The sequence below is a fragment of the Chelonoidis abingdonii genome, chromosome 15, assembly GCF_003597395.2.
Source record: "Chelonoidis abingdonii isolate Lonesome George chromosome 15, CheloAbing_2.0, whole genome shotgun sequence".
NCBI lineage: Eukaryota > Metazoa > Chordata > Testudines > Testudinidae > Chelonoidis > Chelonoidis abingdonii.
The window spans coordinates 1211795-1225808 of NC_133783.1; the positions used below are offsets into that span (position 1 = coordinate 1211795).

The 14014-nt window shown below is 41.0% G+C and overlaps 1 protein-coding gene across 2 annotated transcripts in view; it reads right to left on the reverse strand.

Moving 5' to 3' along the window:
• The window catches only part of AP3M1 (adaptor related protein complex 3 subunit mu 1), a 39836-nt gene that overhangs the window by 2268 nt on the left and 23554 nt on the right, over window positions 1-14014 (reverse strand). Inside the window, exons 2-8 of one of the 2 annotated variants that reach the window (XM_032771346.2) lie at window positions 11546-11821; window positions 10740-10911; window positions 8956-9093; window positions 6111-6196; window positions 5327-5460; window positions 4168-4375; window positions 1497-1641 (exon numbers count right to left, since the gene is read on the reverse strand). In XM_032771346.2, coding sequence (XP_032627237.1) covers window positions 1497-1641; window positions 4168-4375; window positions 5327-5460; window positions 6111-6196; window positions 8956-9093; window positions 10740-10911; window positions 11546-11818 — 1156 coding nt within the window. In that variant the 5' untranslated portion in view covers window positions 11819-11821. The remainder of the gene's footprint in view (window positions 1-1496; window positions 1642-4167; window positions 4376-5326; window positions 5461-6110; window positions 6197-8955; window positions 9094-10739; window positions 10912-11545; window positions 11822-14014) is intronic. The other variant, XM_032771347.2, reaches the window with a different exon arrangement.

Consider the following 14014-nt stretch of genomic DNA (forward strand, 5'->3'; position numbering starts at 1 on the left):
AATTGGTAGCCTGCTGGGTGGCTGCTGCACAGGGAACTTAGGAGCAGGCAGCTGATAGGGGGCTGCCGGTCCACCCTGGTTCCAAGCCACCACCAGCTAGCTCCAATGGACTGCTCTTTCTGCAAGCAGTGGATAAAGCAGGCAGCTGCCAAACAGCTTTATAACAGAGCATTGTGCAACTTTAAACGAGCATATTCCCTAATTGATCAGCAACGTAACAATGTTAACCGGGATGACTTTAAGTGAGGAGTTACTGTATTCCAACTGGTTCTTGCTATGCCGTTGTCTGCTGGCTCAAGTTAGTCACCTTTTTGAAAGTCTTCCCTTAGAACTGAGGCCATTAATCCTGATTTGTTCAAGTCTAGTTATTTGCATAATACTATACAGCATGCTGTCATTAACAAATGCATGTTAGCACAGGTACAAGAGATGGAAAAAGGCTCTTCATAGAGAGGGAACACTTGTGCGTCTCAAAAGGACTTTGGCTGGCAACACAATTTCAACCATTCAAGAAGCTTCAGGGTCAGCAATGTGGAATCTAGAAAGTCCTCTGGACAGGCCAGAGCAAGTTGAGCAGCGTTTCAGTAGGTGAGTGGCCTCCTCAACTGCGCTGCAGCTCCAGAGACTGTGCCTGAGATGCCAGGTTTGGTCATTTGCCACACACCTGACCACCCCAGCATTGTAGAACCTCCCCCATGAGAAGGTGCTTACACTAAACACTGTCTTCTGCCCTCACTAATCCATTGCCCTCACTGATCCTTACTCCCACCTCATTAGGTTCTAAGCAATATTTTCTGCAAGTGTATAATCAAATATGTAGAATGTACCCGAGTTAAGGTTAAGGCCCTGTTCCTACAAACACTTATGTAAGTAACTTTACACAAATCCAGTTGGTTTCAATGGTATTCACACACATTGTGTGTTTGCAGGACTGGGGTCTGTAGGCTTAATTTCTCAAGTCCATGGTTGTATTAACACTGTAGCCTTCAGGTTTGATTTCATGCTCTGAAACTAGAGCAGTTACTTTGAAGCTGATGGAGGCTGTTAAGGGCTTTCAGAGTTAGGAGGAGAAATAAAATTCCCAAAATAAAATTGTCACTGATAATCAGGATGAGTTTTTCCTGTGCTAGGCCCACAGAAGTCAAAGAACTAAGGAAAACCATACTGCATGTGGGGGAAAACCCCACACAAAACACTCTTCCTCGCCCTACACCAGAGAAGTTCATGTATGTTCCAGGCAGAAGCCTGTGAAATGCCCATTATTTTGCCCTGGAAAGGCCATGAGAAATGATCCAAATCAAGATTTCATGATCTTCTACTTGCAAGATAAAACTGTTAGTGTTTCAAGATAACTTCATCTGTTTGACGTCAACTCTGCTCTGTGTTCTACAAATTCCCCAGATCAGCAGCTCCAATTCAATGCTAGGAGACACCTATTCCTACAATTCTCCTACCTCCTCCAACTATAGTAGTTCTAGTTAATGCAGCCGTCTCACCTGAAATAGCTAGTTGTTGTATCTTAAACTGAATGTTTAGGCTGGGATTCTCCTCTGGCTTGGGGGCCCCAGACTGTAGATTCACTATGCCCTTAAGATTTGGTAGCTTTTGAGGGCTAATTTTGCCAATGTCCCAAGTTAACACCTAAAAAACAAAACAAACAAAAAAGTAGTGAGTGGATTTTAGCAAATACTTTGTCAAGTTAATATCCAGCTGCTAGTTTGGGGGTTGGGTGGGGCAGCTACTCTGTAGAAAAATTCTGGCAGCTGGACACCAGGTCTGGTCAGGAGCCTTGCCTGGATTAAATCCAAAGTGAACCTGCCTTCCTGCTGCCAGGTAAGAGCAATGACCAGGGGTCAGGAACCCTTAATGGGACCCATTTCCTAAGCAATGGTTCTTGATAAATAACTCAGATAAGTCAACAGAGCATGAGTGAGGAGGGGAAGCTGAATAAAGCTACCAGGTACCTGGTTAGGAGAGAGTTGGGGGAGTGGGGAGAGAAGGAAGAGGAGCAGAGAGATGGAAGAGGAGGGATTTGCAGTTAGAAGACCATCTGCATCACTGGGGCTTTAAAGGTTCAATTGTTTCAGGTGACAGTTACTTTTTTAGACGTAAAGATTGGTACAAAAGCTCCCATTTGGCCCTCTCTCTGTTCCATTAAAGCTTTTAATGTACCAGAATTAACAGGACAAACCATGCTGGCAAAAGGCATCAGACACAAGCCAGCAGAACTGTAGGAACAGGGTTTTGCAACTGCAGCCTGATCATACATTGAACTCAATAGGAGGTAGGAATGGACACAATATGTGCTTGCCTGGCTCTACCGGGGCACATCAAGTGCCCTGTGGTGCATGGTAGGCGAGGTAAAGTCCAGCAGACTGTAATGATTAAGGTAAATCGAGTTTTGGTTCCAAGCCCTATACAGTCGTTTGGGCACAATTTCATGTATCTCTGTACTAATACACGAGGAGATACACTGGGAGAGCACCCTCACTACATTAAGTGGGGGGAGACAGCAAGATTTTCTATGTTCTTTCCTACTTTTTATTTTGCCTCTTTCCAAATGAGTTTTCCTGAATGAGGGTAAAAAGAGACACTGATTATTTGCATGATTTTGCCATCTGGAGAAGAACCAGAAGCTGGATTTGTAAGTAGGTGTTATTTGTGTTTTGGGGCTATTTGCTCCTTCGCCCACCTTCCCTCCCCCCTGGGACAAAGTTCTAGTAGGTTTGTCTGCCTTGGGCTCTGTTCACTGTTTGATTCAATAATTTTCATTTTTAAAATCAGTCTATTTCTTTGGGGAACTGTTGCTTCATGCTCAAATCAAGAGCTAATTGGTAACTTCCTGAGGCAGCAGCAACCTCAACATGACATGAAACATACAGTAGGAGGACTTGGCCCAAATCCCATCCTGCTAAAATTGCTCTGAAGGGTCAAAGAAAACTTTAAGAGTTCTAGGTGTCAACTCCCATGTGCAAGAGGCATAAGTTAGAATTATGTTGGAATGATATATTCAGAGAAGCAAAATTATGGGTCAACTGTTTTCCATTCCACTCCCTGTTTGTTTACAATGATTTTTTGGGCAGCGTGAGAGCAACAGGAAACATACCCAAATCCACCCCCTGTTCTGCTACTTGCTGGCTATTTTGCCTGTTGCAGCTTATACCCGCCTGCTACTTGTTGTCTGAGTTTAAAGTTCTGCTGCAGCAGCTACAAGTAAATGTCTTCTCACAGAGCTTAGGGGAAGGGCATGCACCATAAATGAAATTGACACAAAGTGCTGACATGCATTAAAAAAACTGTGTGTTTCTGTAGTTCCTTTTAGGGTTATGGTAACATGTACAAAATGTGGCTTCAAAGATGACTGTAGCTCTTTAAAATTTACCAGAAAAAAAAAAAAAGATAAAAACACCCAGAAGTTTTTTAGATTGTCATAAAGCTATACTGAACAGTTAAGTTTAGATTTTTGCTCTGGGACGCAAAGCACTCTAGGGCAGTGGTTCTCAAACTTTGTTTTTTCCACGGACCACTTGAAAATTGCTGAGGGTCTTGGTGGACCACTTAATGATCTTTCCAAATATTGTTTGTACCATTAAATAACTATTGTAAAGCACTTTGGATAAAAGTGCTATATATAAAAACCCTTAATTATTAATTCTTTGTTCTACAAATAAAAGCGATGGATGTGCCCTCTCTCCCTGCTCGGGCTGAGAAGGAGGGGGTCTCTTCCCCGCCAGAGAGCTAAGGCTGGGAAGGAGGACCATTTCTCCCTGGCAGCTGCAGCGTTGGAGCTGGGGAAAGTCACCTCTTTCTCTGACCACTGTAGCCCTGCACATCCAAATTCCCCACATCCCCTCTTCTCACTCCTCTGCCCCCTCCCACCTACCTCCTATTCCCCTCCCAAGGTCACCACCTCACCTTCTCCAGGGTCCAGGCACCTAATTAGTGGAGCCATGCCTGAGCACCTCCACTAATTAGGTGGGTGGCCCTTCATTGTCTCGTGTGGCCACCCAGGCGCACACCTTAGAGAGAACTATCCATGAAGCACCTGAATGGAGCTTGTGGACCACAGTTTGAGAACCTCTGCTCTAGAGTATGATGCTTTCTCTTGATTTCTTTAATTTTGTCTGCATTGAATTTAAAGAAAGAAATAAACAGCTCAAGACTTACTTTAAGGACGGGATCAAATGTATAGCTGCCTTGTGTGGAAGTAAGGTTCATGTTTAGTACAGCTTTTGGCATATGAACCGTCACAATGACTCCTTCCACTGTCTTCCCCATATTCTGTTTAGGTCCAATTGTAACATCGAATCTCCCTGAAGAGCTGTTCTCCTTAAAACTGATTATGTGTTTCACATACACAGGAATTGCTACCAAGCTGAAGACAGAAACTGGGAATTAAATGCACTTAGCAGAAAAGACTACTTCAGATAAATTAGGGGAAATAAAAGTACAGTTTGCAAAGGAGTTTTATATTCATCACGGTGTTGGCAGGATAAATCAAAACCAATTTCTCTAGAAAGTAATACTCTCCTAAAAAGATCCAAACAGGGAAAAAAAATCCAAGTCCTTAAGTTAGTGGTTTGTAATGGAATAGCAGGTTCTATTAGTGAACAGTTATTCAACAATCAATACAAAAAGGTACTTACAAGCACTCTGACTAGAAACACTCTTACTTTTGCTTACATTAAAATGAAACTAAGCTTGAAGATCATTGTAGTTTAGTGGAGGTTTTTTAAAGCCAGTGAAGATCAATGTAGTAGAGATAGCATCTTTATTACAGAGCAGCTTCTAGCAATGGATACATCAGGAGTTAAATGTTCCATTACAAGCTAGCGATCTGCCTGGTTGAACAATCACAGCTGAGATGATATCAGCATCTCTCCCAAGCAGGGTTTTGTGTTAGAAAAACTGTGACAGAGCATCAGATTAAATAAATCTGAGACAGCTACCCATACACATGCATTTAGCAATAATGAGAATTCCAGTCATTAAATCATGAGTCAGAGCAAATTGAGATGTTCATGAGATTATTCCAAGGCTTGTTTACAGGGTGCATTAGCCCACACGAGTGGGTTGTAAATTCCAGTGTGCATTACCATGGTGTGCACTAAATGGCTCATGTGGCACCTGCTGGTGTGCCTTAGGGAACTTTTATTGCACATTAATGAATCCCGTTTGAAACTTTTAGCGCATGCCAGCAGGGTCTGCACAGACAATTCAGTGGCCAACATCCTAGTCCGCACTACAATTTGCTCCCCTCTCGCATGGACTAACGCACTGTGCAGATAGCTCCCCAGTCTTCACTTGGGACGTAACACAAACTTACTTTTGGGAGCTCACACGGTAGGATATCAGTCTGAAGTTGCCATCTGGAGGAATAAATGAGAGCACTCTTTCAGACTCCCAACGCTTGAACCGAATACAGGGATGGAAACTGACGTCATCCAGAAGTCTCGGGTTCTACAGGAAGCGAGACAGATGTAAGCTTCTCCCACATCTGGTGACGGTTTGATATCAGTTGGTTTATTCCTTCCTCACCCCCTGCATCCTAGCTTTGCTGCTGCAGAGAGATGCGAGGTTGACAATCCTGATCATCAGACCAGGTACAGTCCGACAATAGAAATGCCAGTTCCCCCTCACAGTGCCTGAACTGGGACTTGTAGGGATTGGCTTTAAGTGAGAGATGCCAACTTAATCTCCAGGCGCAGTCACGCCTTTGCCCTCTGTGCTGAGGCTGCCAACAAGGAAGCCAACTGAGGAAAGCTGGTTTTCATGTGACCACCTATTGTTAGGACTCTGCACCAATATCAGTCAGATAATGGCAGCTGTCAGTTACTGCTGACCTAGGGACAAAAGGCTCTACATCCCCATTACTAATTACTGAACAACGTGGCTAGCAGTGACAGCAATGCAAAGTTGCATGCACTATTCAAAACGGGTAACGTGGCTGAAGGCTACATAAGAGCATTCTGCTCAGTCATGAAGCAGCTGGAGTCTCTTCTCTGTACACTATGGATTGAAGGCAACATTTCAATCTTTTTTGCATAACTCTGCTAGAAATACCATACAAACAGTTACATTTAGATAGCTAATTGCATTGCTAGGTTTACCATGAAAGAAAGAGAAAGATCAGGCATTCCTGACAACTTAATGCAGGAATCAATGACACCTTGAATTTCTGCAAAGACTGTGGAACCTGGAAAAGTAATGAGAGACATGTGATTTAGTATCCTGTGGATAGCTTACCAAATATAACAGGAGGTGCAATAAAGAGGACATAAATGCATCATATACAATGGTGCACATATCAGTATGTTTAGCACCCAGCTATGCAAACAGAAAGTATCATTCTTGTTACATACATCACAGAAGGCTTGCTGAGGTAGATCAGCTGCAGCAAACAATTTTTCTGGTCCCATCCCAGCTGATTATTGCTTAAATCACATACAATTTGCCACACTGAACATTGCTGTGTCTAAACAGGCATCTTGTCCCTAGCAGTGGCCAATATGTGTTTGAGAATATTGTGATAATTTAGAATCCTATGTTCACCTTTTTACAGGACTATGATAAATTCTGTACGGAACATGCCTTGTGAGTTATCATTTGAAAACTCAATTTGCTGAATATCATAATTGTCCTGGTAAAATGTGTGGCAACATTTTATGTAAAGTTGTAAGATTAATTTTACTGTATGATATTACTAAGAGCAGTCACAAACCAGTTCCTCGGTGACAAAAGGCAAACTGATGCCTCAGCCAGGTAGCAACAAAATCAAATAGACCATCATCTGGTTAATTGGCCATTTTTTGACAGGAAAAAGGGTGTGAGTGAGAAATTAACATCTTGGCAAAGAAACAGCTGGAGGTTCCTGTCCCCATAGACTGTCTCCTGAACTCTAGCTGGAGACGATTCTCGCAGAAAAGGAAAAGTATAAAGAATGGGGAACAGATGCTCCAAATCATTTCTCTCTCTTTCTTTCTACCCATGGCAACACCACTACTTGAGGAACAAAAACGGCTTTGGATTGAGGGAGGAATCCTGTCTGAAAGGAATTCAGCCTGTAAGTCTGATAGACTGTGCAAGAGACCTTTTGCTTTGAATTCACTTAGCTTGCTAAAGTTAGACATCAGTTGTGTTACTTTTTATTTTTGTAACCCATTCTGACCTGTATGCCTCATTACTTGTAATCACTTAAAATCTATCTATCTTTCTGTAGCTAATAAATTTGTTTTATCTAGACTAGTGTGTTTGGATTGAAGTGCTTGGGAAACTCCATTTGGTATAACAGGATTTGTGCATATATCATTTTCTATAAATAAAATGGACTTTAGATGAGTGTTTCGTCCAGGGGAGGGCTGGGTAGTATAAAATGCACATTTCTGGGGAAAGTCTGGGATGGCAATTAGCTGGTAATTCAAGAGTTGCTGATTGTAGCACTCAGACAGTATAGCTGAGTGTGATTGATTGGCTAGAAGTCGTGTGTGAGGAGACCAGGAGTGGTAGCTCTCATAGCGAAGCACTGTAAAAAAGGCACCAAAGGCTGCAGAATTGATAGGATCAGCTGTTCAACAGTCCAAATTGTACCCTGGGTAATGTGACACATGAAAGCTCCTCCCCACACCATTCTACTCCTAATAAGTTGTGCAGTGTTATATATGGAAGCTGAAGCAAGACAAAAACGCAATACGCACAGGTGATCAGCTCTTGTCAGGAAACACTTGCCTGGATTATCCTTGGCTTTCATAGATTGCAATGTTGTGGGTTATTCTCTTTGTTTAGTGAAATAAGTCTCTTACGTCTGTCAAATCTTGACAGACAAGGCAACACCATGAGATTTCTTATCTAGCAAGCAACTGCTGCCTTAAATGCCCCAAGGGAACAAAAATGTCTTGGGTCTTTAATGGAATTCCAGGCTTATGTAGCCATACAACAGAACAATTAATTGGGGAAAAAAAAAAAAAAAAAAAAGAAGATGCAGAAGCTACTGTTCACTCATTTTTAAATGGGCCAGAAGAGAGGAAACTGTAGGTTAGTATTTAGTTTAGTGCCGTGCCTAAAGAGGAAGAGAGACCATTTCAGATGGACATGATTTGAGAGTCTCTGTGTAAAATAAGGCAATGTCCTATGCTATGGAAGGGTCTTTATCAACTGCATACATTCTAATGAAGTCTAGGAGTCTCTCAAGAAAGGAAGTGAGATCTTTGAGGAACTGATGTCAAATAATCTTAGGGGGGGAAATATGAACTGCTCACAACTAGTACAACATCATAGGATTCAAATAGCCTCAGACTCTTCTGGAAGAGGGAGCCATAATGGAAATACAGATGGCAATTTTGTGATACTATTACTGACTGGGTATACCTATTACATTTTTTGGGTGGTATTGAGCAAGTTAGGTGCAATCCATGTTATGTATCAAGGTATTCTGACTGTCATGCTTTCCACTCCCCCCCCCCCCCCAAGGGATTTTAATATTCAGCATTCATACTGGCTGGCTAGTTGGAAAAGAGCATTCTCTCAGTGTTACCCAGAGGCAGATAATGGGGAAGCTGGAGAGGTGGCAAGTGACAATGTTTGTCCTGCTCATACAGTGAGGAGCCTTGAACATAAGGATGAGTTGTTAGCACAGAAGAACAGTGGACATAAAGATAAACAGACCAGCTTAAAGCTTTGGCTTTCAAGAAATAGGTTTCCTTTAGTTACTGTAAGAAGGTACCAATAGATAAGCCATAATTATCTAGATGCAGGGTACTCCTTAAAATCAAAAGCTTGCTGAGTAAGTGGCCCAGGACATATTGCTATTATGAAATTAAATAAGTTTGTGCATGGTATTTCAAATGGGCAGCGTACTTAATTGTTATGTATAGAGGCAGTCAGACTGCTTGAATTCTTGCTAAATAGAATGTTGAAACGTCCTTTGACGAGCAAATCTACATTAACATAGCACCTTACCTGATTTGTCTATAATTGCATCTATTTCTTCAATTACATCAAAATAGGCTTCGTTGTTTGTGTACTTGACCACTGCTTTGCGCCAAGGAATGTTGGACAGCTGTCCGGTGGGAAGTGTTTCGCCCATATTGCTACTGCCTGGGAAACAAACACAAACAATCCATTAGAAGAGGTTTGTTCCAGATCCCACAGCTATGCACCAAAATAAGATGAACCCAGCAACTACAAATTATAAACACCAGGATTTCCTTAACTAGATTATCCAGAGTCACATTTTCTGAAAAAAAGAAGAGTCCCTTCTGACAGTGCTCTACTCTGCATTCTTTGCACCTCTAAATATTTGACCTGAATCAGCAGGAGCTTTTAGGGTGCTAATAATGCAGCGTTAGTGATTTAGGACCCAAGGTCGCTTAAGGCACATTTAAATATTTTACCTTCCCATAGTCAAAATTCGGATAGGAAAATGGTTCTTAACCTTGAACATGAAATATAGAATAATAGAAGTGAAGGACTTTAAGGGACATTGAGAGGTCAGGTAGTCCAGTACCCTGCACTCAAGGCAGGACTAATAACTAGACCATTCCTGACAAGTGTTTGTCTAACCAGTTCTTAAAAATCTCCAGTCACTGAGGGTATGTCTAACACTACCCGCCAGATCGGTGGGCAGTGACTGATCCAGCGATCTAGTTTAGACGCGATAAATTGACCCCCCCCCCCCGCCCGAGTGCTCGCCCGTCAGCTCCTGTACTCCACCACCATGAGAGATGCAGGCAGAGTTGACGGGGGAGCAACAGCAGTTGACTCACTGCAGTGAAGAAGCCATGGTAAGTAGGTCTAAGTACATCGACTTCAGCTACGTTATTCAGGCCTGAGATTCCACAGCCTCCCTAGGTAATTTGTTCCAGTACTTAACTACCCTGACAATTAGGAAGTTTTTCCTAAAGTCCAACCTAAACCTCCCTTACTGCAATTTAAATCCATTGCCTCTTGTCCTAGCCTCAGAGGTTAAACGAGAATAATTTTTCACCCTCCTTCTTGTAACAATCTTTTATGTACTTAAATTATTATGTCCATTCTCAGTCTTCCCTTCTCCAGACTAAACCCAATTTATTCAATCTTTCCTCATTGGTCATGTTTTCTAGACCTTTAATCATTTTTGTTGCTCTTCTCTGGGCTTTTAAATTTGTCCACATCTTTCCTAAAATGTGACACCCAGAACTAGGCAACAATACTCCAGTTAAGGCCTAATCAGTATGGAGTAGAGCAGAAGAATTACTTCTCATGTCTTGCTTACTACATCCCAGAATGATGTTTGCTTTTTTTGCAACAGTGGCAACAGTATTGACTCATATTTACCTTGTGATCCACTTTGACCCCCAGATCGCTTTCCAGAGTACTTCCTCCTAGGTAGTCATTTCTCATTTTCTATGTGTGTAACTGATTGTTCCTTCCTAAGTGGAGTACCTGGCATTTGTCCTTATTGAATTTCATCCTGTTTACTTCAGACCATTTTTCCAGTTTTTGTCCAGATCATTTTGAATTTTAATCCCATCCTCCAAAACACCTGCAACCCCTCCCAGCTTGGTATCACCATCATGCTTTCTATATCATCTAAATCGCTGATGAAGATATTGAACATAACTGAACCCAGGTCTAATCCCTGTGGGACCCTACTCAATATGCCCTTCCAGCTTGACTGAACAACTGATCACCGATATTCCCAGAGAGTAGTTAATTTTATTTAAAAAAACAACTTCAAAGCTAGTTATCTGTTTTAATCATACCTGTGATGGAATTGACAACAGAGCGCAGAATTGTGGGAGGTTTAATCAACTCTTTTAAGATATTTGATTCCGTTGCCAATGGAAAGCCATTGTCTAACATTTCTTCTAGAAGCTCATACACAATAACCACATTGTCCTTAATTGCAGTCTCAGAGCACTCTCCAAAATAATCCTAAACAAATCAAAGATTACAAAGGGAAAGTATTTTATTCATATTAAAAACACTGTTTTATAAGCAAAATAAAAAACTTTAAACTACTAATAATACTAGCAAGGGCATTTCTGGACGTGTCTTGAATCACAGGATTATTATAGTGTCCAGTGCAAGTATGGGTACAGTCTCTGGTCATTGTTCAGTTTTCAGTTCAGGGAATACTCTGAATACAGCACCATGTAGGTTCTTCAGTGCTATTTGTTTTATCTGTCAAGTAGCTTTAAGCTGCATCATGGTAAGCTGTATTACAAAAATTACAATTGTAACTGGCAGTTTTTACACCAGATGCATCAGTATAACATGAACAATACACAATCCTACCAAAAGGTGGAAGCTTCTGTAAATCAGTATTTGTTTTGTTTGATGTGTATGTTTACTGCAAGTTAATATCCACAAGTAAAGAAGCAAAGCAAACCTTTTGTGACTTTGTGTTTTATTAAGCAAAACTTTGATTTAAAAAAACAAAAAAAATGACCATAGGTTACAAGGGGAATCAGATTGACAGAGAGGGTTTTGCTACTATTTTTTTTAAACTTGTACAAGACTCACACTTGGCCAATCTGAAAATTCAAAGAATTTATCAGTGACAGACCTGGAATGTATCTGCTACTCGGTGCAGGAACTCAATTACAAAGAGTGGTGGCACTTCTGTCTGTATGACAGACACAAAGAAGATTTTTTCCCGGTAGATGCTGATGAGGTAGTGGTGGGGCGTTGAGATGACAGGGGGCACATTCTCAACATCGGCTGCTTTCTCCTGAGCTTCAAAGAAATAATCACACACAGATTGGCTCACAACGCTCTTCCAGTGCTTCTCCAAGAATATATCACCAGAACAGTTTATAAGAAACAGACTGTGGATCATTTTCTGTTGGAGACACATTAACAGGTTATACAGATGGAAGTAGTTTGAAGATAGACATTACCTCTCCTCCCACCTTCCCTTCACTCAGGTGTTGGCTTCGTACCAACATGCACTGTGAATTTTTTAAGTTACTCATCATCTATTTTGCTTGACTGCAGTATTTGCTGCAATTCCTTTACTTAATAAAAGGAAATAACTTACTGTCCTTCTGGGTGTTACTGTAGTAAATAGTTAGGACATTTTTTTTTTTAAACTGAAGGCACCCACACTTTAAAGAATAGCTAAGGAAGTATTAAACCTATTTACCCTGTCCAGCAGCACAACTGTCAACTGATAAAAACATAATTGCATATTTAAGTGTAGTTTTAAGTTCAAGCTTCAAAAAGTCAAAACAAAGCATCATAGAAATGTAAGACTGGAAAGGTCTTTGATAGGTCATCTAGTCCAGTCCCCTGCACTGAGGTAGGACTATATATAATCTGGACTATCTCTGACAGGTGTTTGTCTAAGCTGTTCTTAAAAACCTCTGATGACAGATTCCAAAACCTCCCTAGGTAATTTGTTCCAGTGCGTAACCACCCTGACAGGAAGCTTTTCCTAATGTCTAAACTAAATCTCCCTTGCTGGAATTTAAGCCCATTGCTTCTTGTCCTGTCCTAGTGGCCAAGGAGAACAATTTATCTCCCTTCTCTTTATAATAACCTATTATGTACTTGAAAGCTATGCTCCCCTCAGTCTTCTCTTCGCCAGACTAAACAAACCCATTTCCCCCCAGTATTTCCTGGTAGGTCAGGTTTTCTAGGCATCGAGTCATTCCTGTTGATCTCCAAATTGTCCACATCTTTCCCAAAATGTGGTGGTAAAACTGTACATAATACGTCAGTTGAAGTCTTATCAGTGGTAAGTAAGTAGAAGAATTTGTGTGTCTTGCTTACAACATAACCCTTGGTTCTTCTGTATCAAGTTTTACAAGGGTACTTTGTTGTGAAAAACCAACACAGTTAATTTGTATCAGTTTCTAGGGCATAGGGGATGGAAAGAACAGCAGAGCTTCATATATGCAGGAAAAGCCACTGAAAAACAGTATTTTCATTAATCTGGGTGGCCTGGCCATCTCTTAATTGTAACCTCTTATTCTTTAAGAAACACAATTCAGCCAAAAAAATATTTATATAGGCCTGAAACCTCCAGGTTTAATGACTCACCCACAAAAAGCTTCCCCTCTGCCCCCCGCCCCCCGCCAAATATATCCAATGCTTGAGACTTGTCAGACTACTGGGAAAAGTGTTTAGTTCCAGACACTTTCTGCTGTTCTCAAACTTTGAGCATCTGCTCATTTTGTTGAGTTTCCAAGTTACTTGCAATGCTCTAACATGGCTTTTAAGTATTGACCAAAAAATGAAAGCAAAACAGGTTCATCCATCAAACTGGTAAGAAAAGATGCACAGTAGTTTTTAAGGTAAAAGCTGCAATAATACTAAAAAACACGAACACTTGAACATTAACGTGTTGTTCGGCCTTTTTTTAAAGATATACTTGCATCTGCACAATGGTAAGAGTGTGCATACCATGGTTTCTTTAGAGTTACTCTTACGCCAGCAGAGCTGCCTTCTCAAACTCTCCCTCTACCCCCCAAAACAAACAAACCCCACAAGATGATGTTGTGGCATGTATAGACAAACACTCCTGTACCTGAAATACAGTTTGAAGAGATGTGTTAAACAGCCACTATTTTTTATTTCAGAGAGAAACAAGGTTACTATTCTGTAATATTTATTTTACTGAGTAAGATAATTGAGTAAACGTTGACTGATATTCCCATCTGAGGGGTGGCGGGGGAAGGGAAGTCAGCACAAAAACCCTTCAACCTTGTAGCCAACACATTGGTCTTGTCTTCACTAGGATTTTACTTTGACTTAGCTAACTGGAGTTAAAACACATGTTTTTTCCTAGTCAAGATGCAAAGAGCAGCAAAAAAAAGGCCACATCTTGTTGCCCTTATACAGGCTAAGAGTCCCACTGGCTCAAGATGGAACTTCAGAAGAAGATACTTAGTAATCATCTGTGGTGCTTAGCTGCAGGAGGAGAAGACACTAGAAATTAACAGGGTGGATAAAAAAGGAATTAAAAAAAATCAGATTTTTGTAATTTAAATTAGATTTTGATTAAGTTTTTTTTTTCTTTTAAAAAATAAAC